Raw genomic sequence first — 26,145 nt, 5'->3', positions numbered from 1 at the left:
TTCTGAATGCATACTATGTGCCAAAGACAAGAAATTTGAACCAATGATTATCAAAATCATTTAACAATTACTATCACAGTTTAAATGCCCTACTAGAAATTTATTTTACAGAAAATCTCAGATAAGGGGATATACATAGCAAATTTGTTAGTTTTGTAACAGCAAAAAGGAAAAAGAAAAAATATTAAATGTTTATCATTTGGGGTATAGATTAAAAAATTGTGACACATCCGTATAATAAACTATATCACAAGCTAGTTCAGGTATATTGTTACACGGAAAGAGCAAACTGTATATAATCCCATTGAATAAAATATGGAAGGAGATTTCCAAATTTATCCATAATTCTATTTATAGGTATATTTAGTTCAATATCTGTCTATAACTATATATCTACCACTATAGTGATAGCTATATATCTTTGTACATATGTGAATTATTTTTGGAAAGATTTATAGGATAACATTAACTTCAAAAGACAGTGTGGTTGGAAAATGGGATTCTCGCTTTTAAAATTTATACCTATTATTAAGATTTATTTACTTGTCTATACATTCATTTATTTATTGTTTTTAATTTATTAATTAGCTAGAATAGTCCGGAGCTTCATTGACTCTTCTTTCAACAAGTGGAGTAGGCCCGCTTAGGATTAGAAAAGAAAGGCAATTTGTTCCCCTTGCCCCAGGTGGACTTGTGTGGACTGGCCAAAGCTGTCCTTCCCCCAAAACCATGGGAAACAAGGATGTTGCCCATGGAGAACACAAAACAATGCAGCGTGACTAGCTTTCGTTCAAGTACTCAATATATTAAGATCTCAAAAAGTGCCATTAAAAATGATAAGTAACAATAGGTGAATCAGGGTGATGGGCATATAAGTGTTCTCTATGTTATTCTTTTGCCTTTTCAATGGTTTAAAATTATTTCTAAAGAAAAAGATTGAAAAAAGAAAAAAAAGAAATCAGGCATCATATGTTATCAAGTAGGTGACATAACTGTTTTTTTGTTTTCTATAAAAACAAATAAATATCCCTTTTTCATTTTATTTGTAGGTTATGTTTAGAGCGGAATGAAATAACACAAGCAAAAAGCTCATTCTTGAAAACACATTCCTGACATTTTTTTCTATTTCTTATATTTAAAAAGTGATCTAGTAGTCAGTAAAAGTATTTCATAACATTATCCACTTGGCTATATAACCTAGTTTTTCAGTTTTCCAGTCTGTATTTAGAGAAAGATGTATTAGTTTAACTTCTTTTAAGTTTAAAGGAAAGTTATTATTATAAAAATGCTTTAGGAAAATCATTTTGGTATTTCCCTTAACCTCCCATTAGGCCATTTTTTACCTTTGGAAAATAAAGTCATAGACATGCTTATTAAGTCTTTGGTTGAAAAGTAAATGTTGTATAAAAGAAAATGTATTTGCACAGAAGTATCTCTTCAATAAAAATTATCTAGTTCCCACTTTCTAAAATATGAATAAATTATCTTAACATGACCTCAAGTAGAATTATAAATAACCATTTCTCTTTTAATTGAGGTATGAATTTCACATAATTCAGCCATAAAAAAATGTATTTTTTAAAATTTGTATCTATAACTAAACTTACCTTCTGAGCCCCCATTTTCACTGGTGGCAAAACATGTCATCTTGCCGGTGTGAAATGAACTCAGTTACTTTCTTTCTAGTTTAAACACACATTCTTTGAGAAAAATATTTGGTTGGCTCAGAATTCTCCTCCTCCCCATTCTCCTTTTAATTCTCCTAGATTTAAATTTTTCTTTCTGGTATCACTCTGGCCACAGGGGACAGGTGTCCAAGCCAAGTTCGCTGACATCTATCCACCCTGCCTTTCTAATATGACGTGCAATTTGTACTTTTGTACAATTCATACTTTGTTTCTTTTTATTATTCCTGTATTCACCTTGAAACATGGGTGTCCCTTCTTTACTTTCCAGTTGCCAGTCATGGGCACACACCATCAGCACTTCACAGTGCAGGTCAAAGATGGGGTTATTAAGAGAAAACTGATAAGCAAAGAAGCAGTAGAACATACAGCATCCCCCTGAGCTCTCATCAGCCCCATTGCTCAGGTCTATGTGCACATGGCCAATATTCCAGCAGAGTGAGAACTTGAGTCAGTTACACAACACCCTGCATATTTATAAGGTAAGGGGCAGGGGAATCTATGTAATCTGTAACAGTAGAAACATCCTCATAAGGAGACGGCCTTGTTAGAAAAGGGGAGCCTCTGGATCCCAGCAACTATTCTGTTGAACTAATTCATATCCACCCAGTCAACTCTCTGCTAAGCAACCAAAAGAAGAAAGATTAGCCACTAGGGCCACTGGATTTGTCTCTCATCAACTTAAATATAATAGTTGATTATTTTCTATATTTAAGTTTTAATCCTAGAATTCTCCTCTGGCATAAGGCAAAAATCTAATATTTGGTCTCCTTACTTAGTAGTTTTTGTGTCTTTTTTTAATTCTCTTAAACTTCAGAATGACATCATTGTCAACTTTTGATTCTTTGAAATCTTCCTTTCCACGTTTATATATTTTTATTTATTTTATGTTATATCTTATGTTAGGTCCTCCAGGATAATCTTGCACAATTTCAGTGATTGTCAACATTTTTGCCAAGTAGTCTAACTTTAATAGGCCTGCATCTAGGGTTTCATCCCTGCCTTCTTCCCATTTACATTTACTTGGAACCTCTTGATTTTTAAAAAATGCTTTGTACTACCCCTTATTCCTCCCCTGCAGAAATACATAAGTTAGTGATCCTTGCTTCTCTCAACTAGGCGGAGCTGATGAAGCAAAAGCTATAAGTGTGAAGTGGTGTAGTGATCCAAGGTAAAACAGACTCTGTAGAACAAACCTTCCTGTAGGCTAATTGTTCTAAAATCTAGCCTGGGAAAAAGGATAGCTTTGGCAAGCCCATTTGCTTTTATCCTAAGCCATCCTTTCAATATAGATTTACCTGTTTGAGAGTCAATATCATTTTCTTATTCTATGTGACTTTAAGATCCTCTCTTAATCGATTCCAAATTTAGGAGGAATAAAGAAGTCAGACAATGAAGTCCTCAAACTCTAATAGTATCTATTGTATATTTATTCACACCATTTACATTTCAAAATGCACAAAATATGGTATCTTTTCCACCAAGGAAAATTCATCAAATGAAAAGTTTTAAGAAGTATCCAAATCAGATAAACTCAAAATTTTGGCAAACATAAGTTATAGTAGCACAAATTTTCCACTTTAAATAAAACAGGGAGATTAGAAGCTTACCCTCTTTGATTTATCTTGTTAGATAATTAAGATGGATATACTAAACTGTCATCTCTTTGAGTATCGATTTCATCAACTATAAAATGAAAAGTAATAGAGCTTCTTAAGTTTTTCCTTGTGGTTCCTCTGTTGCGCCACTTGGGAAGGTCATTCCTTTATATATTAATCTCATGAGTAAGTCTTAATAATAACTAATATTTATTAAGCACTCACTGTTTACAGGCACTATACTAAGCACATCACATGTTCCATCTCATTTAAAGCATTCCATAATGCAGTAAGTGGGAGACACCGTTACTCACATTCCACAGCTGAGGAAACTGAGGCACAGAAAGGGCATAACATTTTCCCAAAGTGCTCTAACTAGTTAATATCAGAGCTCAGCTATGAATGTAAAACTTTGACAACAGCAGCTACTATTTTTTACCACACAATAAGTCTTAATCCATTTATTAGAAACCTTCTTTTATATATTTTGGACACTCAGAACAATTCTTTTAAGAGCTGTCCACTTTCATACACCAAAAAAGAAAAAAAAATTCCTGAATTTTTCAATGGTTAAAAAAAATAAATAAATAACCACGTGTGTAATAACTGTCATGAAAGCTACAGTACAAATTGATAGAACATTCTTAATTTTGCTACTTTTTGCAATTAAACAAGATTTTACGACAAAGATTGATTTTTGTTTCAAATGCACAACAGACACAGAGTGTCCAGTCTGTATTATCATACATTTGCATTTAGAAAATAAATTTACACTGTCAAAGAAGAAAACTGACTTAAACAGAAGCTGATTAAATGCTTGAAAATAATTCAAGGCACTATACCATTGAAGTGGTTCCAGAAAGTGACATGGATGTAATATAAGATCCTGAACTACATCAGAACTCCAGAATTTAGCAAAAGGGTAAGAGTGGAGTTCATTCATGTAGAGGAAGAGAAAATTTTCTTTGGACTAGTTATATCAGATAATATGTTTGTTTAAGGAAAAATAAACAGGTGGGAAAAAGTTCTGCATGCCTAACGTGGAAGGAAAGCATATTTGTGCCTAATACATTGCAGAAACTGTTTAACTATAGCTCATACTTTCAAAAATATTATCCTCACACAGTGGCCAAGGTCAGTTTGAATTTAGGTAATCCACTATACATAAGTGCAGATCATATACATTAAACTGACCTCAAAGGTATTCTGACACCCTACCTTTTAAAAATATTTTCCCTGTTTATTATTCATGGATTACTATTTTTTCCCTTTGAGATCTGGCAATCTTTAGCTTTTTGTTTTGTTTTATACCCCAATTTCAAGTGTATAACATCCAAGTTTCCTACTGATAATCAACAACCTTCATTCCTTCATTGCTAAAGGCACATATTATGATTTGGTCATATGCCTTACAAAAGGACTACTGTAAATGTTTCAGGAATAAATGATCCCTTACAACCTAAACACAAGTTTCAGACCTCAAAGATTTCCTGTAGCCTGCAAGATCAAGGACAGCAGTACTTCATTTTATATAAAATTCATAACAACGCCATCATGATACACTTAAGACAGTTTTGAATCTTTATTCACTGCTAATAGAGGTCCTTAAATTCAATACTTCTTCAATTTTGAAGTCATACTTTGTAGACTAGTGAAAAAAGAATAGGACTAGAAATGAGAGAATTCATTTTCTAGACCCCCCTGGGCCATGACTTAACCTCAAAAAGACTCAGTGTTCTTCTCTCTCATTACCTACCCTATGAATGACAGTAGAGAATCAAAGATAGTTCACTGCATATGGATGTTAGGCACGTGACTCTAGAGAACCAAATATTGTCACTGCTAGTAAGAGCTTAAAAGTACTTTTTATAAGAACTTATGGAGGTGTCTTATGAAATAGTGAAATCACAGGAAATGATTTGTGAACAAATTATGCAGAAAATAAAGAAAAATATAGTGTAGATTCAACAAAAATGTAAGGAGCAGACCCAGAAATAAGATATAAGGTGTGATGGCAGGGATCTGTAATTCATGTTATGCCTTTCATATCATCCAAAACAATGGATTATATAACACAGGCACTTCACAAACGTTGCAACTGAAATGAATGCACACTGCACACTCAGGAACTTTTTCTTCTAGAATTTGGCTGAATAAAAGCTATTTTGCACAAAGTTTTTTACTTTCATATAGTTGGAGGTGGCTAGAGGCCAATTGTGACCTTTGGGTATGCATCATACCATCTCGTGGATATTCATTTTTGCAGAGGTATAATAGATTGACCCTGGAAATAATTTACTCTAATAAGAATGTGGGCAAGATTCCAGTGTTAGGTGCCCCACTCAGGACTCTCTGAAGTGGAGATTCAAAGAAAGATGGTTTCTTTCATGATTTCCTTCCTAGAAGAGCTGAGGAAATATGACCTGGATGACAGTAGCTGAGATAATTGAACAGCTTTGCTCAAACAAGGTTTGAGATTAGGAGCAATGTCAGATAGAGGAGGAAGGTCTCTAGTATACCAAAGATTTCAGTGTGTGATCTCATAGTATCCAATATTTGCTATTAGTCATTTGCTCATCAAATCTATAAATGTTGAATGCATCAATATATTGGAGATAGCTAACATATGCAAAGTATCCTGATCGGTTGGACAAGTGACTTGAATAACACGAAAACCTTATAAAATGCTCAAAAAAAAAAAAAAAAAAAAATCTTCAAAAATCACAGTGTGGCAGCAGCATTATTTTATATAGTTCCAGAAGGCAAATAACTAAGAGAAGGTGATTTTTTTCCCCAGCATTGTCAAGTTGTTAGAACTCTGAAATGTAAATTAGCAACCTACAAAGAAAAGAACTGCCTATCAATGAAAGTATTTAAAATATTTTATCTGTCACTGAAGCTGTAAAAAGGATTCCCATATTGGAAAAAAGGCTGAATAAGATATATCCTGCATTCAGTATTTCTTGACTATGGTTCATGATGAAATTGATATCAAATGTCTGTCCTTGTCTCCTTCCTCCCTTCCTTCCTCTGTCCTTCCATCCACAATCTCTTTCTTTCTTCCCTGACTCCAAAAAGATAATAATAAAAAATGATTTTTTTATTTTCTCAGTTTTATTTCATTTAGGTTAGCCACGCAAGGACTTACAAGTGTGATGGGAGCCCTCTCCAGGGGCCTGATGTTGAGGGTGACGCATTCCATGCCCTGCCAACTCCACTTCCCCTGAAGGAGAAAGTTTCTTGGAACTCGACATTCCTCCTCCCCAAATATTTTCCCAAGAATCTCGGAGAACTCCGTTACCTCAGAAAACACACAAGAAAATATGTGCATAATTGCCGTTGCTAGATAACTTAATAAATATTTCATACCTGATTACACATTCCAAGGCAGTATGAGCATCCTTTCAATGGTACCTTCTCTGTTAAGTCTACAAAACTGCTCTTGCCCCCAAACAGCACTGGTTGAATTTTATATTCATTCCAGTTCTCAAATAATTGACATACCATTTTATTTGATTATTTTTTTAATTTTCAATTACAGTTGACATTCAATACTATTTTATATTAGTTTCAGGTGCACAACATAGTGGTTAGACATTTATATAATTTACAAAGTGATCCCCCCAATAAGTCCAGTACTCAACAAAGGACCATGTATAGTTATTACAACATTATTGACTATATTCTCTATGCTGTTCTTTATATCCTTGTGACTATTTTATAACTACCAATTTGTATTTCTTACTCCTTTCACCTTTTTCACCCCGTTCCCAAAGTCCCCTCCCATCTAAGTCTATTTCTATTTGCTTATAATGTTCTTTAGATTCAACATATAAGTGAAATCATACAGTATTTGTCATTTTCTGTCTATCCCAGCTTTGTTTCCTTTCCATTTGCATGAAACATATTTTTCCAACCCTTTACTTTCTTTCCATCTGAAATGGGTCTCTTGAAGACAGCATATGTAAGGGTTTTGTTTTCTATCCATTCAGCGACCTGGTGTCTTTTGATTGGAGCATTTTATCTGTAAACATTTGTTGACTCTTTCCAGTGTATTCTTCAGTTACCGTATTCTTCATTTCTGACTGGTTGTTTTTTATGGTTTCTGGGTCCTTTTTTATGTTTACTATCTCTTTGTTGAGGTTCACACTGAGTTGATCTATTCTTCCCCAAAGTTCGTTGAGCATTGTTATAACCAGCGTTTCTAACTCTATCTGGTAGATTGCTTGTCTCCATTTCATTTAGTTCTTTTTCTAGAGCTTTGTTCTGTTCTTCCATTTGGGACAGTTTTTTTATCTCCTCATTTTCGCTGCCTCTCTGTATTTGTTTCTATGTATTAGGTAGACCCGTTATGTCTCTCAGTCTTGGAAGGATGGCCTTATGTAGGAGCTGTCCTATGGGGCCCAGTAGCACAGTCTCCCTGGTTATCTAAGCTGGGTACTCCAGGAGTGTCCCCTGTGTGGGTTGTATGCGCTCTCCTGGTGTAGTTGAGCCTTGATTGCTGTTGGCATGTCGGTGGGTGGGATTGACTCTCAGGCTGACTGGCTATGAGGACTGGCCACCACCACAGTGGGGGCTAACCTCACAGAACAGTATTTATCCCAGAGGGGCTCTGGTGCCTGCTGAGAGCACCCTTTGGGTATGCCATTTGTGAAGCTAATCATGTGGTACTTTGTTGTGATCTGAAGCCGGCCATCAGGTGTATTGGTTCTGGGGCCTCTTGCGAGGGGCTCTGGGGCAGGCCAACGTCAGCCACTGCCTGTGCCCAGCTGGGGGCTACCTGGTAGGAGCCTCACTGGTAAGAGCCTATGCTGGGCCCAGAGAGGCCACCTGCTGCGATGCAAGGTTGGCTGCCACCTACACCAGGCTTTGGGCTACTCAGCAAAAGGCACAGGGCACACAGAAGCCAGCTGCTGCCTCCCTGGGGCCTGCAGATCTTAGAGAGTATTTAAGAAACTTTATAGTATGCGCTGAGGCTCAGCCACTGAAAGAACCAAGGGCAGTGCATGAGTTACTTGGAGTGGGGTCTCAGGGAGTTACCAGTATGGGGTAAGCAGTGTTCACCAGGTTAATGCAGATTCAAATTTTGTGCTTGGCTGCGCCTGGCTGTGCCAGTAGGCTGTGTGAAGGAAAGGTTCAACAGAAGAACAATGACGGCACTCATCCTTAAGCCACAATATTCAGTTTCTCCCATATGCCTCTCTGTGCCTTTTAAACTGTTGTCCCTTTGCTGGAACTTAGGGTGAGTGTTTGTGAGCCAGTGAGCCTGTGTATAAGCCCTTTAAGAAGACACCTGGTTTTCCAGCAGCCCTCCATCTCAACAGGATTTGACGGAATCCCCACTTATTTTCACAGCCAGCTGTTGTGGGGACTTCTCTTCCTGGCACTGGAGCTCTGGGCTCAGGAGCCCGGGGGACCTCTGTAGCCAAGATATCCCTCCCAATACTTAACCACCACAACCAGTGGGTGTGGAAATCAGCCCCGTTCAGTCTCCACCCCTCCTATCAGTCTCCACATGGCTTCTTCTTTATATCCTTAGTTATAGGAATTCCATTCAGTTATTCTTCAGATGGTTCTCCAGGTTGACTGTTCTATAATTTAGTTGCAATTTTGATGCAGTCAAGAAAGGAAGTGGGCACAGCGTTTACCTACTTCATCATTGTAACTGGAAACCCTATTTGATTATTCTTTACTCCGATCCAATAAGGTAAAAAGCATTTATATTAAAAAGTCACCTTAGTTCTGGCCTATCAAGTAGCATCTATTGCAAAACAACAAATACATACAGAATGCTGGACAAGCACCACCCACTCTCCCCCGCCCCAACATAATGCCCAAAGAGTACCTACATCATTTAGTACATATATTTTTCCTTGTATTCCTAGTCATCTTTAAAATATGGGAAAATTTGCTTTACCAAAAATTACATTAATAAATGACTAGACCATTTTATATATGTATATATAAATTATACATATATATGAGCAGATTATGAGCAGATGATTTACCATCAAACATTTGTTTCTTGGTGGTAAGAATATAATGGCATAATTCTGCTTTAAAAATAAAGCTCTGTAATAGTTGAGGATTAAAATATATCTATCATCGTTAACAAAAGGGAAGCAGGGCTTACTCGTAGAGAAAAAGAAAAAAAAGGAAGGACAGCAGGAGAAAGGGAGAAGGGAAAGGACTACATCCAAGAAGAAAACTGACGTTATCAGTCGAGCCCTAGAGAAGCTCAGAACTCAGAAACTCCAGTGACACAGGAGTCAAGGAGTGAGAAGTGGGGCTGAATTTAAGAAGGTCAATCAAAAATACATTCTACCTGAACGAACAGGATTATTAAAAGCCAGACAGTCATATCCCTCAGACACCTAGACAAAGGATTAAAGATTAATATCTAAAAAAACTGAACAAAGACCCTGGGGGAGAATCAGAACAGGCGCTTGGTGCCACAGAACAAAGCCTTCCATATTTAAAAGGGCTTCTGCCTAATGGTAAGCTCCCTGGCCAATCATAAGTTAATAAAAGGGAAGCAGGGCTTATAGTCAGCTTTTATGTTGCCTTTTTTTTTCTTAAATATGAATGAATAATCAAGGGTCACTAATAATTTGAGAACAAACCTGCAACATGATAGACAAAAATATATACCCAAGTATTTATCTTGGAAGACACAGAAGTAATTTAGATAACAGAGAAAATTAACAAACAAAACAAATCAAAACTGTAGTCTCCTCAGATTATATAAGAACACAGTACTAAGATGAAAGAACATCAGTTTGAACAGTTTTATGCCTGTTTAGCCTGTTCATCTCAAATGATAAGAACATAACAGTAAAAGAAGAGGAATGGGTAATCGAAATTAATAAATTAATCTTAGAAGCTGGAAAATACCTAAATATTTGGAACTAAATAATAACATTTAGATAAACCATGAGTCATAAAGAAATCAACAGGGAAATCAGAAAGTAATTTGTACTGCATAAAAAATAAATTGCATGAAAATGAAAACATAATCAATCAAAAGATTACTTAAAGCAGTGCTTAAAGGATAATTTATAGCACTAAAACACCTATATCAGAAAAAAGAAAAGTCTCAAATCAGTGACCTAAACTTTCATCTTAAGAAACTAGAAAGAGAACAAATTAAACTCAGTGTAAGCAGGAGAAAATAAATAATAAAGAACAGACAACAATGATGTAAACAACACAAATGTAATAGAGAAAATCTATGATATGAATAGTTGGTTCTATGTGATCAATGAAATTGATAAATCTCGGGACAGATAGCTCAGGAAAGACACAAATTACCAATATTAGGAATGAGAGTGGATATCACTATAGATCTTACAGACATTAAAACGGTAAGGGAATATTATGAATAACTTTATCTAATAAATTTGATAAATTATAAGTGTCAACACAAAGTAGGCTTTCAATAAAAGACAACGATCTTAATTGCAATTGTTAACATTGCAAAGACTGTATATTAGTCAAATATGAAGAGGAGTAGAGATTTCTAAAAAAAGACTGATAGATAAACTGACCCTTCTGAGACTTTTCTTCCATTTCTCAAGAACTAAAGTAGAATATAAATGTATCTGGCCCCCATGCCAAAGCGAGCTGGTATTCTTGCTGTCTTGACTGTAATAAAAACTTATTGGTTCAGATCTGGCCCCTCCCCTTAAACTGCTTTACTCAGGATGAATAAATATAGAAACCAGCAATGGTCAACATTCAGAATTGGTTAAAAGAAGAGCATCTGGCAATATACCTGGCAACATATGCAATGTTTTTCTCATGTAAAAAAATAGAACCCTGTGATGACCCACTGGTAAAATAGACCTTTCCCCTGGGACTTGGGGGCAAGGATTGGGGAACGAGAGTGAAGAATAGGAAGGCTCTAATGTGTTTCTTTTTCAGTTGGGGCATCTAAATAAACAGAATATTACTTCAAAACATTGGCTGTTGGGAGCATTTAATTAATTCACCACATACTGAAGTTAAGCAAGAAAGGAGAAATCAACATGATTGCTAAATTTCTGTTTGTGATCCAAATCTCACTGAGAGCATACATACCAACCTCTTAAAGTACTAAATTATATTCAGTTGGAAAATGGAAAGAAATATCTTTTGAATATGATGCAACATAATTTTCTAATAGCCTAAACATTTAAAAGTCGTTAGATATTACAACTTCTCCCAAAATCACCATCACATTTTGTAAACTGGGTTTAGCAATAATGTTCACAAATTTTAAGAGTAATCGTTGTTATATCCCTATTATTGTTCTGAAGGTCAGTTGTGGTATTTCTTATAGAATAGTCTATTGTCTTCCCTGACAGCTCATTTTCACTCGAAACTTCTTTATGAGACCCTCTGTTAACATTAGGAAGTGAAACTATTTGTTCACAGAAGCGCTATTTAATTCATTCATTTCTAAAAAGTAGTTCATGTATCAAGACTATTTCTTTTCCCGTTTATTTTTGTATCATTCACAATATGAAAGCTACCATGTTTGTTAACATTAGCACCAGAATTTTTTTCTTAAAATTTATGAATTGGAAGAAAGGAATACTACTATAACATAGCAGCAAGGATCAAGTAGCCTCATGAATATACTTGGCCCTCATTGAATGTGTCTGAATCCAAAACAATCTGGAAATTTCTTCTCAGTTATGTAGCAGCTTCATTAATACTAATTTTTTTTTCAAAATAAAAGCTCTTACATATATCACCACAATCAGCATGTCCAATAATTTTACATTTTACTAGACTCACTGAATTTTGCTTTCTATCTCTCCAAAATCTGTAGCAATTTTTCAATAGTTCTTAATTAACCTTTGAGTTGCTGTGTGACAAGTACACAGAACTGAATTTAGAGGAAGTAACAGTTTTCTTAGCTGCACGCAGAACATGAATCCAAAGATTCTAACTCTACCAATGCTTTTGGAGAGTTCTTCTAAATGGAACTGGAAATAATCTGTTCCCACAAAAGGGTTCTGCTAGATGATTATCCCCTCTGTAACAGAGATAAACTTTACTAATTTTAAGATTATAGTTAAGGTTTCCTTGTTGGACACCAAGAATTTGACTCTAATTTAAGCAAAATGAAGGATTTCGCAGAATAGTTCAGCAGTATCTCCCAGAATGAAAGGCCCCTAGGGTTGAATATTCAAGATACAGGAGCAGATATGCAGGCAGCTCAGCAGCTGGAATTTACCGACCATCTCTTTAAAGAGATGCTTCAGTGACTCCTTGCCTCTGTATCTCAGCATTTCTAATGTTACTTCCCAACAGAGAGAATCCTATGGGCCCAGCATAAATCATTTAGACAGATAGGGAAAGCTGGATACCTGTAGCCTCTGGAGGCCCACCTCTGGATCTGGGTTCCTTTCCCAGAGCAAATGAATTGTTGTGAGCTGTCACCAAAGGTTTGCCCTTTGTGTTTGACCTCTTGGTTGCATGTTTTGTTATTATTTCTTTATAAACATTTTTCTAGATATAAACCTATTCATTTAAAAATTTTCCAAAATATTATAATTTGTTTCTTGCTTCCATTTGTGACTATGAAATATTTCAAAAAACATAAAGAAAATTACAAAAGAGATTAATGTAACTAACACTATTAACATATCTACTATAACTAATACCTTAGCCAACATCCAGCTAAGCGGCTTACTCAAATCTTCACATTCTCCATACTGGTATAAATTTTAAAGAAAGAAAACATTACAAAAAAGCTATTCTTCGGTTCTATTCTTCTCCCCTATTTCCTTTTCAATCTCCTCCTACCTTGTACAATGCAACCACTTTCCTAAATTTGATGTACATTGTCCCTATGTAGTTTCTATACAATTAGAACATGAGTGTATCCATAAAAGTATATAACTTAACATGATGTTTTTAAGATGATTCCATGTTGATAAACAGAAAACATCTTTTTTTCACATTGATTTCTATGCACTATCCCATTCCATAAATGAACCACAACTTGTTTTCATGTTTATGAACATTTAGGTTATTTTGCTATTCTAAGCAATGCTACATTGCACATAATTATAATTATCCAACAGACATGATTGAATGTCTCCAGATATATATCTACTAAAGACTGTGCACATCTTTCTTTTCGCCAGATATTTTCAAATTGCTCTCTGAATTGCTCTCCTGCCAGCTCTGAACATGCTTTCTTACTTCTTCACATCCTCTCCTGTATTTGGAAAGGCCAATCTTTTTAATTTTTGCCAATCTTGCTTGTATGAAATATAATTCATTTTAATTTTCATTTGTCTGATTACTAGTACAGTTGAGCATCTATCAGTCCATACAACAGTACCATATTGTCTTAGTAATGGTGACTTTTTAACATATGATGTTTAACATATTAACTAGTAGGACTGGCTACCCATACCATTTTTCTTTTTCAGTCTTCCCATTATTTTTTGAAATTTAAATGTCATTCACTTACTAAAGATCACTAATGGCCTTAATTAAGAAATGTGAATATTTTGCTTTGGAAATATGATACAGCAATATTATAATGTATACAAATGCATATGTGGCAGATAACAGAAGCAACTGGTGGTTCGTTAATTACATTTCCCTTTCCTCCTGGCACTCAGCTAGACTAAATTTCCCAGTCTTCTCAGTCAGTGTGGCCATAAGAATGAGTGCTAGACAAGAGAACTGGGACATGGTATTGTAAACCACACTTCCAGGCCTGACCCATAGAAAACCTTCTCCATACTTCTCCTTTCTCTCTCTTCCTTGAGCTTATCCTCAATATCCAGAGAATTTTCAGAAGCTGCGCAATAAAAATAGAGCTTATCTGTCAATATAGTTCCCTGAATGAGTACATGATACAGAAAAAGCCCTACTGTGAGTTTAATATGGACAAGCGATTGAGCATGGAGTGAAAGAGCAATACATTTTTATTATTAAACCATTCAGATTTCTTTTGCTTTCTTATATAGCTCACTTTACCATAATCAATACAGTACTTCATATATTTACAATATGTATACGGGTTCATAATCTATTACCCCAAATTTTTGGAGCTGGAATTATTTTAGAATTCAGAATATTTGGATTTTGGTAAAGTAATATGGTAGATAAACATATTTGTTATCAACAATCCCAGGAAAGCCTACGAGAGCATCCAATAACCAAACACATTAGTTTTTCTGCAATAAACTAAAGAGACAGTCATGCTAAATGAAATAGAGTCAATAAATAGCCTCATGTCAGGTCATGTTTGATTGACAAATAACTTTATTCCAAATTAAAAAAAAAATCTTTTGGTTTTCAGAACTTTGTGGATTTTAGATTAGTAGTTAAGGGATTGTGGACTTGAAAGTTCACATAAACTTTTGTTATCAGTGCACTTGCCGTGAATAAATCGGCGGGCTTTTACCATTTTTAGCTCTATTTTCATTTATGAAGAGAAGCAATGCATTCTTAGAATATTTATACCTCTATTAATGTCTAAACAATCTGACTACAATTCACCATTAGACAAATACCCAAGGTAACTTGTTTGCATAGAACACTGGGAATATAACTACATAATGTGGCAAAGAAATTCATTTTTCAAATTTTGGTGATCTTATATCAACTTTACTCTTTTTTATAGTCCACAAGCAGCCAAAAGCATCCAAAGAAATATTGCACTAGTTCTGAAAATGCAGTGCTCAGAAAGTAATTAATAAGCTACATCTCCATTCTTTATGACGGCAATTATTACTTATTATAATCACAAATATATCTTTCATGATACTCATGATACTCCATAAACTCCACTCTACAGAATTTCTCACTACCTCTATATCAAATGCACTTAGACATGATACTAGTTGCTTACTTACAGTTGTTGATTCACTGGCTTGATTCTGTCAATATAAACAAAACAGTACCTCTTCTATATGGGGACATATACTAGTAGACATAAGATTTAAATGAGAAAGCTTATTATATATGCAGAATTTCTGGACCAGAAAACCATGATTGAATTTCTAATTATTTGTAAATGAAGCTGCCTTTGCAGTAAAATATATTTTATTTTACTTCAAGTGACTGGAAATGGGACTCTAAAGAAATAAACTTCTACATAAAAATGATTGATAAAATGAGATAATAAAAAATAATTCAACTTTTATATAAAAATGATTGATTAATTTAAATATCTTAAAAATATTTTTGTTTCTATAAGATTACATTACTGAAAGAGTGGCATTCATTTCTTTCAAATATCACTAATGGCCTTAATATTAAGCTTTTGTAGCTACAGTGCCCGGCAGTGGTGTCCCTCCTGGATCCCCTTTCCCAGGCTGGTGCATCCAGCTCCAGATGCTTCAGGTGTTAAAGGCTAATGGTTTACACCTGCACCTCCTCAAAAATGACTGTGTTTAGCTGACAGGAGCCACTTTACTCCCTCCTCCCCCAATCCCTGTGGCAGCTAATGATTAATTGATAGAGACAGGAAAGGTGTAAGAGTATGTAAGCACCTCCCCCATGCCTCAAGGCACAGCAAACCGACACAATTCATGCTCCAGAGCTCCCTGTATGATCAGACTAAGGCTAGATTTCCACTGAAACCACATGTCTGCCTACCTTTTTCAGTGCAAGTGATTTAGTTCTCTCATTTGCACTGGATTTTGCATCTTAAGCTCTGCTTCTAGAAAACCTAAACGAACATAGCACATATTATTTATAATTTATTGAACACCTATTAAGGATTAGACTTATTTGTGCTTTAAACATTACATAATTTTATTCTAGAAATATCTTAGCTGTATGAAAATTAGTATCCCCATATTGTGGATGGGAAAACTCAGACTCTGTAAAGTTGAGGAACTTGTACTTAGCTGGTAATAAGTGGGAAATCCAAGAATCAAACTCATATTAATATGGCTCCATAAACTCCACTCTACAGAATTTCTCACTACCTCTATATCATATTTTTAACCAGGAAGTAAAAAATTAATGATCTATTCAACCATACTTTTAGTGAAATGGAAGTTGATGTGCATTTTATTTTCCACAAACATTGATGTAATTTGTTTAAAATGTAAGTAAGATTGTATGAGTCATATAATTTCCATAAGGGTTTATTAGTGGACAAGCATGGATTCAATTATAAAGGAAATAAACATATGTATAATACCTTCATTTTCTTAAAAGGGAACATTTTATAGAAGTTGGAAAATAGCAAGGAGGGAAAAGATCATGTCAGCACAATGTTACTGGTCATATACAACGCGATCTTAAGTTTCATAGAGATTTCAACACAGGAAATGGGTATATTAGGAGCTGCCTAATTCATAGGTTTTCCTGAGCCACGTACAGTGGTTTCTTTGAATGACTCTGAAGAAAAACCCTTAAGCAGTACATTTATACTAGCTTCAATAATGCATATTTCAAAGCCCAAACTGGCCAGCCATGTAACTGTTTACACAGTCAACATTCAGTGGGAAAATAAGTGTCAACAGGTTCCACTTTCTCAGCCCGGAACAGCATGTGACCTTTTATTACAATCCTCATGAGTCTCTGATTAGGAAGAGAATATTTTATTTTTGTTTTTTTCCATTCAATAAATCCAGGATCCTTAGTTTACTACCACCTAAAAATAACGACTCTCCCCACCCCACTCCCACCCTGCCACTTGGCTACTTAAAGGAGTTACATAATCCCACTACATTAGAAACACTGCAGGAAGGGCCTATGTCTTTTCCATCTTTGTTTATGGCAATAGCAAAGTAGTTTGCACAAAGTAGAAAATTAATGAAATAGACTGTGGTTTCCTACATAAAACACTTTTTCCATAACATAAAACACTTTTTTAATATGCTGATTGCTATATCTTTCTAATGACCAACAATGTTTAGATCCATAATAAAATCATAAGTGTCTGTCTCAGGAAGCCCCATTCAATCATCTTTTCTAAAGAGAGACTCAAAATTGTTCAATGTTTTCCTTAAAAACTATCAATAAAAGTATTGCATGTTTTCTACAACTTCTATTTTATTCACAATTATAACTCTAGCAACATTATACTTTTACTGCAGAAATCACATTATTTATTAAATACTTGTCATGCATCATACAGCGTGCCAAGTGTTTAATCGATATTTTGTTAAATACTCAATATTAAGATGAAAGTATTCTTAATAACTACATTACATAGCAGGACATTATGGCTTAGAAAACTTGCATAATTCTTTTGAGATCTGTAATACAGGGTAAGTAGTAAATCTGGAACTTGAGTATAGTTACTGTCCACCTCCAACTTCTCTGCTCTTAACCACTGAACCACACTAAATCTCTTAAGCTAGAATCACAATTCTCTTCCCATTGACAAAATTATCATCAGCTGTATATACTCCATTGAATCCCCTAAATAAAAACATGCAAATATACTCAAAACTCCCTCTCACCATTTCCTACATCAAAACAAAGAACATGGTTTGCAGCTATCTCCTAAATTACTCAAACCCATCTTTTTCCCACTATTCATTCTGTCATTTCTTTATCCCAGTCTTTCATTATCTATTGTCTGAAATGTTACAACAGCCTCTCAGCTGACCTCTCTGTCTCATGCCCCATCTCTCACCCCCACAAAAACGTACTTATTTTCACATACTGCTGCCAGTGTACTCTTAAATTATGTATCTGATCATGTTGACCATCTGTCTAAATTCTTTTATGGATACCAATCATCTTCGGAGCAATGTCTATGCTACTGAGCACAACAGTTGTCTGTTGCTCATCTCTTTGGCTTTGTTGCCACCTTCCCCACGTTTATTTGAGGCATATTTACAAAGTAAAATTGACCAGACTTGCTGGCCAGTGGAAGAGGAAAAGGTATTTGGTTTAGTTGTAATTAAATGTAAGTATCTGAGGTATAGCAATGTGGAGATAAACATTGGGGTTGAGTTAAGGATATCTTTTCCTCCATCTTATTTTGTCAAAAACAACTTAAACTCGGTATCTCCAAAATGAGATCCGTGTTCTCTACATCCCATTCCTGATCTTTGAGTGCACCACGTTCTCTTCTCTTCATCCTCCCTATCTTCTTCCTAGTCCAGGCTACCACCTTATTTTCTCTTATCTAATCTTGTAAGGCACTAACTGACATCTGCATTAATCTCTCTATAACTTATTCTCCATACTGCAGGCATATTGATCTTTTCTATCTGAAAATCTGACATCTCTCAACCTACTTATACATAATCAATTTTTTTTTCCTTCACAGTACCTATCACAGTTGCAATTTTGCTTTATTTATATGTTTACTTGATTATAGACTTTCTTTCCCAATCAACTCTAAATTCCATACAGCACTTGCTATCCATTGTATCTCCAGAAGCTAGTACAATGCTTGGGACAGAACCAATTATTGACATCTAATAAATAATTGAATAAATTTACTTATATATACTTATGGACAGCAAAGATCCAAGCTTTGTTTTGACAGCAAGAAGCATATAGTCAGTGAGTTCATTGGTCTGGATGATTCACCAAGGCGAAATGTATATAGCGGAAGAGATGCAGTGCAGGTCAAGTAGAGGTATTAGGTGGTCAGCCCAAGAAAGAGACTGAGATCAAAAGTCAGAAGAGAGTAAGAAAACTATAAGATGATTATGTCGTAGACATCAACATAGGAAAGAAAAAAAATTTATCGGCTATGTAAATACCTCAGAGTAATTTAGAAAGAAATTAGAAATTATTTTCTCAGAATAACCAATTTTACCTCTTTAATTTCTATGTAGTCATTTCTTCAGTCATCACATACAGAGCTTTAAAATTTTCCTTACTCTCTATCATATACATGAAAAGCTCTCAAAATGATACACCTTCATTCAAGCATCTCATAAAATAAAACAATGTGTTCAATTCTCTGTGAATTTTTTAATCCTCCTGAAACACTATGGTTTGCAACAACGATGTGAGTTTCTAGATATCTAGAACCAGATCTGTTTAATGCGCTTTTCCAAGCACTTATTATAAACATACACTTAATAAATGCCTCGCTGTGGCAGTAGTGTTAAAAATTTCATAGCATGAACAATCGAAAACTACACTTTCTCAGGAAACAATAAATCTAGTTACTAATGAGAAATAATGGTTAAGTATTTTAAACTTTAAAGAATTCTTAAATCTGGAAAACATGGTGCATGAGGTAGAAATGTTTACATGAATGGCTCATATTTAAAATAAAATTAAGTAGTTATATTATTAGGGAAACATATTCATTGAGCTTGTCATTTGAAGCACTGCACAATTAATCCTTTTAAACATTTTTGTACATGCACTGCACATAGGGCTCAATATTTTGTTTAAAATAAATGCATGGAACATCATAGTAATTTAAAAGAGTACTTTGGAAAAGATATTAAAAAATGTGTTTGTTTATATATAGTGCCTGTGTATGTGTGACATGTGTGTGTTACACATACATGGGCACTATATATATCATACATACATATATATAGTATATATTATATATGAAATTCAGAGGCATTCATGAAATAATACTGATTCTTGAATTAAATTGGGTTGCCTCTGAATTGGTACAAGCTTTAAAAAAATAATTTATCCAAACAATATCTATGTCAACAGCACTTGACTCATTGAACCACTGAAAGTTTTAAGGAAGTACATTTTCAAGAATTTTTATTCTTTGAGTAGCAGTTATATAAACTTAGAAAATGTTCCTAATACCCATTCCCTCCTAGGGCATAGTCTGAGATTACACAAGCAATAGCTTTGTGGGAACTATATGAATGCATGTAACAAACAATCCTATAACTTGAACATTGAAAATATGGGGTTGGAGGAGTGCTGTTTGCCAGAGATCCAGACTCTAAAGCAGAGCAAATTCAAGGCCTAAATGAAAATAACTAATAAATCAATTTTGCAATTAGTTGACTAGAGAGAGAAGGAAGACACTCAGAAAAAGATTCAATTACACAAAATAGCATTTGCAACCTGGGATCACCAAACTTAAAAATAAAATAAAAATGTGTGAGTGTGGGAAAGTAAATCTAATCTTCTAATTTCCTAGCTACATTTAAAGAAAACTATCTAGGACAACTGCTATGGAGTTAGTGCTGTAAGCCTTATTAGGCCATGCAGGTCGACTATGTCATTTCTGAAACTATATCATAATTTTTCTAGTATGTATTCTTAAAAGAGGAAACAAAAAGAGCAGCAAATGTGACTTTGGGTTGAAAGTCTCTGTTTATTTTGCATTTATACATTATGTAGAGAAATCCTAATGCTTAGGGAATAGTCATTTCCCTTGGAGAGTTTGGACCTCATAAGATTCACATATAATTTCTTCTGACAGCAAGTGTCCTAAAGACCTGTCATGGGACTTCAGTCTTTTTACCTAAAATCTCTGCCTAGTAAACTTTTGCCAATCCATGACTTTACATACAATTTAGACATTGATAACTTTCTATTTAGATTTTTATTCTAGCCAAGACTTATCTCCTAAGCTCCAGACCAATATATGTAAAAAACCAATCAACTTCTCCACTTGGATATCAAATAAACATCACAATATTAATATGGCCATGACATAATTATGTAATTATTGATTCCTGAAATAAGCATTCCTCGAGAGTTCCTTTGTCACAGTGTCACCATCATCCACCCACTTGTTCAATCCAAAAACCTAAAAACCACGCTAATTTCCTCTTTAATATTCCACATCCAATCCATCAGCGAATCCTGTCTGCTCTGCTTCTAAAACAGACACGATTCAGTAACTGCCCTCTATTTCAACTACTACCACACTGTTTTAAAATTCATCTCTTGCAGATTAATTACAAGGGCTCAGTAACTTCTCCTTGTCTCCACTTGAGCTCTGTTTCCCACATCTCCTACCCTACACAGCAGCAGTAAGATCGATCTTTCTAAAGTGTAAACAAGATCGGGTCATTTCTTTGCTTAAGATCACCTATTAATTTTCTATTACAATAATAAAGAATACATATAGAAATTAAAGTTAAAGAATACAATTAAAATTCCTTAAAACCTACATGAGCTGGCTGCTGACTTCCTCTTTGATTGCATCTGTCTTTATAATCCCTTTTGATAACTATATTTCAGCCATTCTGGTCTTCTGACCATCTTTCTTTCTATTTAATTTTCTACTCTTATGTTCTCCGAAGCACCTATCCAGAAACCGAAATTAAAATTTTCAAGAAACCAGATAGTGAGGAAAATTCCAACCTTTTTATTGAGAAAACTTTGGTAAAATAGATCTCCTTATACAAATATTTTTCGGTTGCTCTAAATTTTTCACCATACTACTATGATTATTTTTCTGAAATGCACTTATTATAGTTTCAGCATGAAACTATATTCTTGACTTGGAATATTTTAAGGCTTAGAGAAGACTCTTATCACTAATATTATATTAACAAAGTGTAAAAATAAATATATATTCCAAATAACATTAGCAACTTGACATATTTGAAACTAGCACATGTTTTAATAAAGCAAGAGCATGTTCTCCTTGGATGATTCAAAATCATTTCTTTCATTATGTAGTTTCTATCACATCTCTCAAGGTAGGACTACAGGGTAGACTCTAGTACTATCTTCTACAGGTAGCATGAAATCAAGTAGGCAGGGGGCAAAACTTGGGGGCTAGTAGATGACATAACTTATAAAAGTATACTAGAAGGTCAAGCTAAAAAGAAGCAGGACATTTCAACATAGGAATAGTACAGAGTTGGAGATGACAACCAGATTGTCAAGCACAAGCCTTTTTCTGCAATAGATGGATAGAATCCTAGTTGGGGTTTTTTTTCCCACCATTTGACTACTTATACAGATGTAAATTCTAATAAAAATTTTTTTACATATATTCCTATAACACATAAATAATAAAGAACCATATTATATCCCTCATGAATTACTTTTAGGGGAAGATATTAAGAGTTATATTATCAACTAACTATATATTATATACTAACTGTGTCTTTAGTGTATGTATTTTTAGGTGTTGAATGAAATGTACTCACGCTCACTTTTCCATTGCGATTGTCCTCTTCTCTCACTGCCAGAGCCTTCAGAAAGTTATCTTGCAGGTCTTTACCAGCACTTGTTAATGTCCTATAAATAGCAGGTTTCAGTTACAATATATTATTTAAAACACTCTGAAGTCAACGATTATGCTTCTTTATTCCAATGATAATTTTCTTATAACGCTAAAATCATATATACATTGTACACAATCATTATAAATCATACCAAATTATTATAATATACCAGACTCTTCAATTTAATTTCATACAGTTAATTGGAATTGAGTCTATAAATATGTGCTCATATCAATACTCATGTCAGATACAGTTAATTTCATTTACACGCCCATTTTATTCTTTTTATCATGCCATGAGAATTCAATATATTTATACCCTTCAGTACCTACAATAAATTTTAATTTCCTATAATTTAAATATAATTTACTTATTTAATATATAAAATTAAAATACTAGATACCTATACCAATTCAGTTGCTAGAATAGAGCATTAATTTTAGCTCTGTAAGTGGAGATAATTAAGGAAACAAAGCAAACTAGGTTGAATCATCTCTGTCAGATTAAAAGGAAATATTAAGAATTCAAAAGAGAAAAAGAATTCAAAAGAAAAATAAATTTATCTGGAAGTAAAATTTAAAGAAAATTTATCAAGAAGATCTTGATCACGCAGCATTGAACCACATAATGAAGAGTGAATTCCAGAGTGATTTGGGAAGTAACAGTCCTTTCTTCATATGGCAATTTCCTATATCTTCAACAAACATTTCTATTATTTGCCTACAATGTACCAGGAACTGTACCAAGTACAAAGATACGTAATCTCTGCTCTCAAATTGCCTGTGGTCTCATAGAGGTGAAGCGACGTGTCAACATTATAATGTCATACCATGTGATAATTGTAATAGACATATGCATGGATATCAGAAGAGTGATTAAGAAAAATGCACTATCTATTCAAGGAGAAGTCATTTAATTTTAAGCTTTAAAGCATTCATTGAACTAAATGTTAAAAGATGAGAGAGCATTAGCCAGTTTGGGACAGGGGATGAAAGAGAGAGAGAAATTATCAGTAACTACAAAGAAACAAAAGAATAGAGATGTAAAAGGGCAGAGCACTCTTAAGTAATTGCAGTCAAAAACTAGATGAAGTAAGGGAGAAACCATATAATATTAGCTAACATTTTTACAGACACACTGTTGTAAATATTTAGTTAAGGCCATACAGCTAGTAGTAGCAAAAAACCTATATTCAAACCCAGGCAGTCTAGTTCTAGAACTCATTCTCATAACCAGCAGGCCATGTTGCCTTTCCAGGAAGTTCTTATATGCTACATGAAGGAGACTGAACCTTTTCCTCCAGAAGACATTGAACCACAAGAGCCTTATGCAAGGAAATAAAATTGCCAAGCTTGTGTTTTAGAAAGAATATTTAGCAGCTGTGAGAAACACCGCCTGGAGGAGAGCAATGCTGTAGGGACTAATTAGGGAGCTATTACAAAGCTTTAATAAGAGATGATGAAGACCTGATTTAAAGCACTGGTGGTAAGGATAAGAGATAGATCTTAAAAACATTTAAGAGGTAAAATGAACGTGGTTATTTCTTTTTGTGAAGAGTTAAAGAAAAATTACTACTAGGTTTCATTAAATCAATACAGACATGTACAATATGTAACCTACTATTTTGTTGCTCTAGAAATGCAACATGTTAAATTGATAATAACTTGTCAGCTTTTGCTTATCTAGCTTAATGTGTCTCGGCTTGTAGTAGCAATACCAAATAATAATCCAAACAGCTAAATATACATAAAAAATAATCACTAATTAGTACTAATGGAGAGAATCAGATATTTAAGAAATTTTTCAATCCATTGTTCTGACCAAAAGTGAGTCTTCCATATTGCAATATATGTATGCACTGCTCTGATAGTAAATCTCTAAAATACTTGTTGGTTCCTTGTGCAAAGAAACATGTATTGTTTCTCCATTGCTCACAGGACAACCTCTACATCACTTGATCAGTTTCTACCTAATTTCCTGCTTATGTTCTATATTTAAAAACAGAATCAGTTAGAAATTCTATGAAGTCTGAACAGAAAATTTATTTTACAAGTGTATCAGTCAGAACTCATTAGGTTATGCTATAGTAACAAATCTCAGTGATTTACAATTACAAAGGATTATTTTGAAATAATACTATGCATCAATAGCAGGTTACTGTGGCTCTTCACCTTGGAAGAATGAACTGGGAGGCTGATGAAACAGCCTTTATCTGAAACCTCTTTGGTTATCGTGCAGAGAAAAGAGAAAATGGCTCCTAGAGCATCTGCACGTAAGACACATGTCACTTCTATTCACATTTTATTGCCCAAAGCAAGTGCCATACCCCAGGGAAGAGTAGCAAATATTTGTGAACAGTAGCCCATATATCCCTTGCTTCCTACAGCATAACCAAACAAATGTTGAGAGCAAATAGCTCAGCAAACAAGAGCAATAAGGAAAACTATTTCTGAGTGAAATTTAAAAGTACAGAAAACTTGTTAAATAATGTGGTTCACTGCAATATAACCAGATAAACACCTTTGTGAAAATTAAGAGAACCAATCTTAGTCCCAAAACACAACCTTCGTCCTGAGACTCACAGAACATTCTAAAAATTATGGCTGAAGGAATGAAATACACTTTGGTCTTCTGTGATAGTGGGAGACACTTGTTGCTTTTGCCTCTCCAACACGCTTCTCCTTTTATTGGTAACAAAATCCTTATTTTTATTTGGGCAATGGTCCCTCTCACTTTCTGTAGCTCAGTAGAACAGTCAAGCAAAGTATCTACTTACTCACAACTCTTACCCCCAAACCTCAGCTAATGAATATGCCTTGAGCTTGACTAATGGCACTCCACCTGATGAGAATATACAGCATAAATAGAGAGACAAAGGATGAAAAGCAGCTGGAGTTATAATGACTGCCCTTAATTCCTATTACATAGCTTCATCATTCAACTTTTTCTTACAATCCATGATAATCAGTGTTTTTCCAATAAATTCCCTTTTTGACTCGGTTCATTAGAATTGGCTTCTATTGCTCACAAACAAAATCTATAATTGATAAATTGGCTACCCAGTTAAGATACCCCAGAGTTCCTAAAAGTTTCCATATAGTAAGTCTACTTACTCTTCACTCTCTTCACTCTCCCACCTCCCCAAACACATCTTGTTTTGTTGTAAATCTTTAGAACATTACAGGTAAGTTAAAGTTCAATTTGATCACCAACCACACCCCAAAACACTAAAAGTAACCACAATGTTCAGTTTTGCAGGCATCCTTCAAGGGTATTTTCTATAGTGTACATATATATTTGTGTATCCATAAAAAACAAACAAACAAACAAAAAAACACATATAGTAACATTTGGTGAGTTGTTCATCTTCTTACATAATTTATAACTTACTGTTTTATTGCATTGTTGTTATTGTTCCTGGGAATAGTTTATGAGAGTGCCAAGAAAGATCAAAATTATCTCCAGGGATATCAGACATAAAAAGTCAAAAGAATAGATTTTTAGGTGCCATTCATTAATAGGGAAGGAACGCCTACAATTCTACCAGGCTTGGTTCTCACTGCTGGCTGAGGTTTTTAGGAGATATCTAGGCCAGACAGGAAAAGGGAGTAATAGCAGAATTCTTGCTGCCCCTAGACTATGACAGACACAGTTCTTTTTTCTTCAGACATTTCTGAAAATGAAAGTCTCAGTTTTAACCTGGGCGTATAGCTTCCTGAAATAAAGAATTCTATTTCCTATATTTCC

At 34.5% G+C, this 26,145-nt stretch overlaps 1 protein-coding gene across 4 annotated transcripts in view; it reads right to left on the bottom strand.

The window, feature by feature from the left end:
• Positions 1–26,145, bottom strand: part of CFAP299 (cilia and flagella associated protein 299) — a 528,622-nt gene that overhangs the window by 305,822 nt on the left and 196,655 nt on the right. For 3 of the 4 annotated variants that reach the window (XM_039845552.1, XM_039845555.1, XM_039845553.1), the window contains exon 3: positions 22,321–22,411. In XM_039845552.1, coding sequence (XP_039701486.1) covers positions 22,321–22,411 — 91 coding nt within the window. The remainder of the gene's footprint in view (positions 1–22,320; positions 22,412–26,145) is intronic. The other variant, XM_039845554.1, reaches the window with a different exon arrangement.

Source organism: Pteropus medius, unplaced genomic scaffold (assembly GCF_902729225.1).
Source record: "Pteropus medius unplaced genomic scaffold, Ma_sr-lr_union100, whole genome shotgun sequence".
NCBI lineage: Eukaryota > Metazoa > Chordata > Mammalia > Chiroptera > Pteropodidae > Pteropus > Pteropus medius.
The sequence above is the reverse complement of the archived record's forward strand: the minus strand, read 5'-3'. Positions and strand labels throughout refer to the sequence as shown.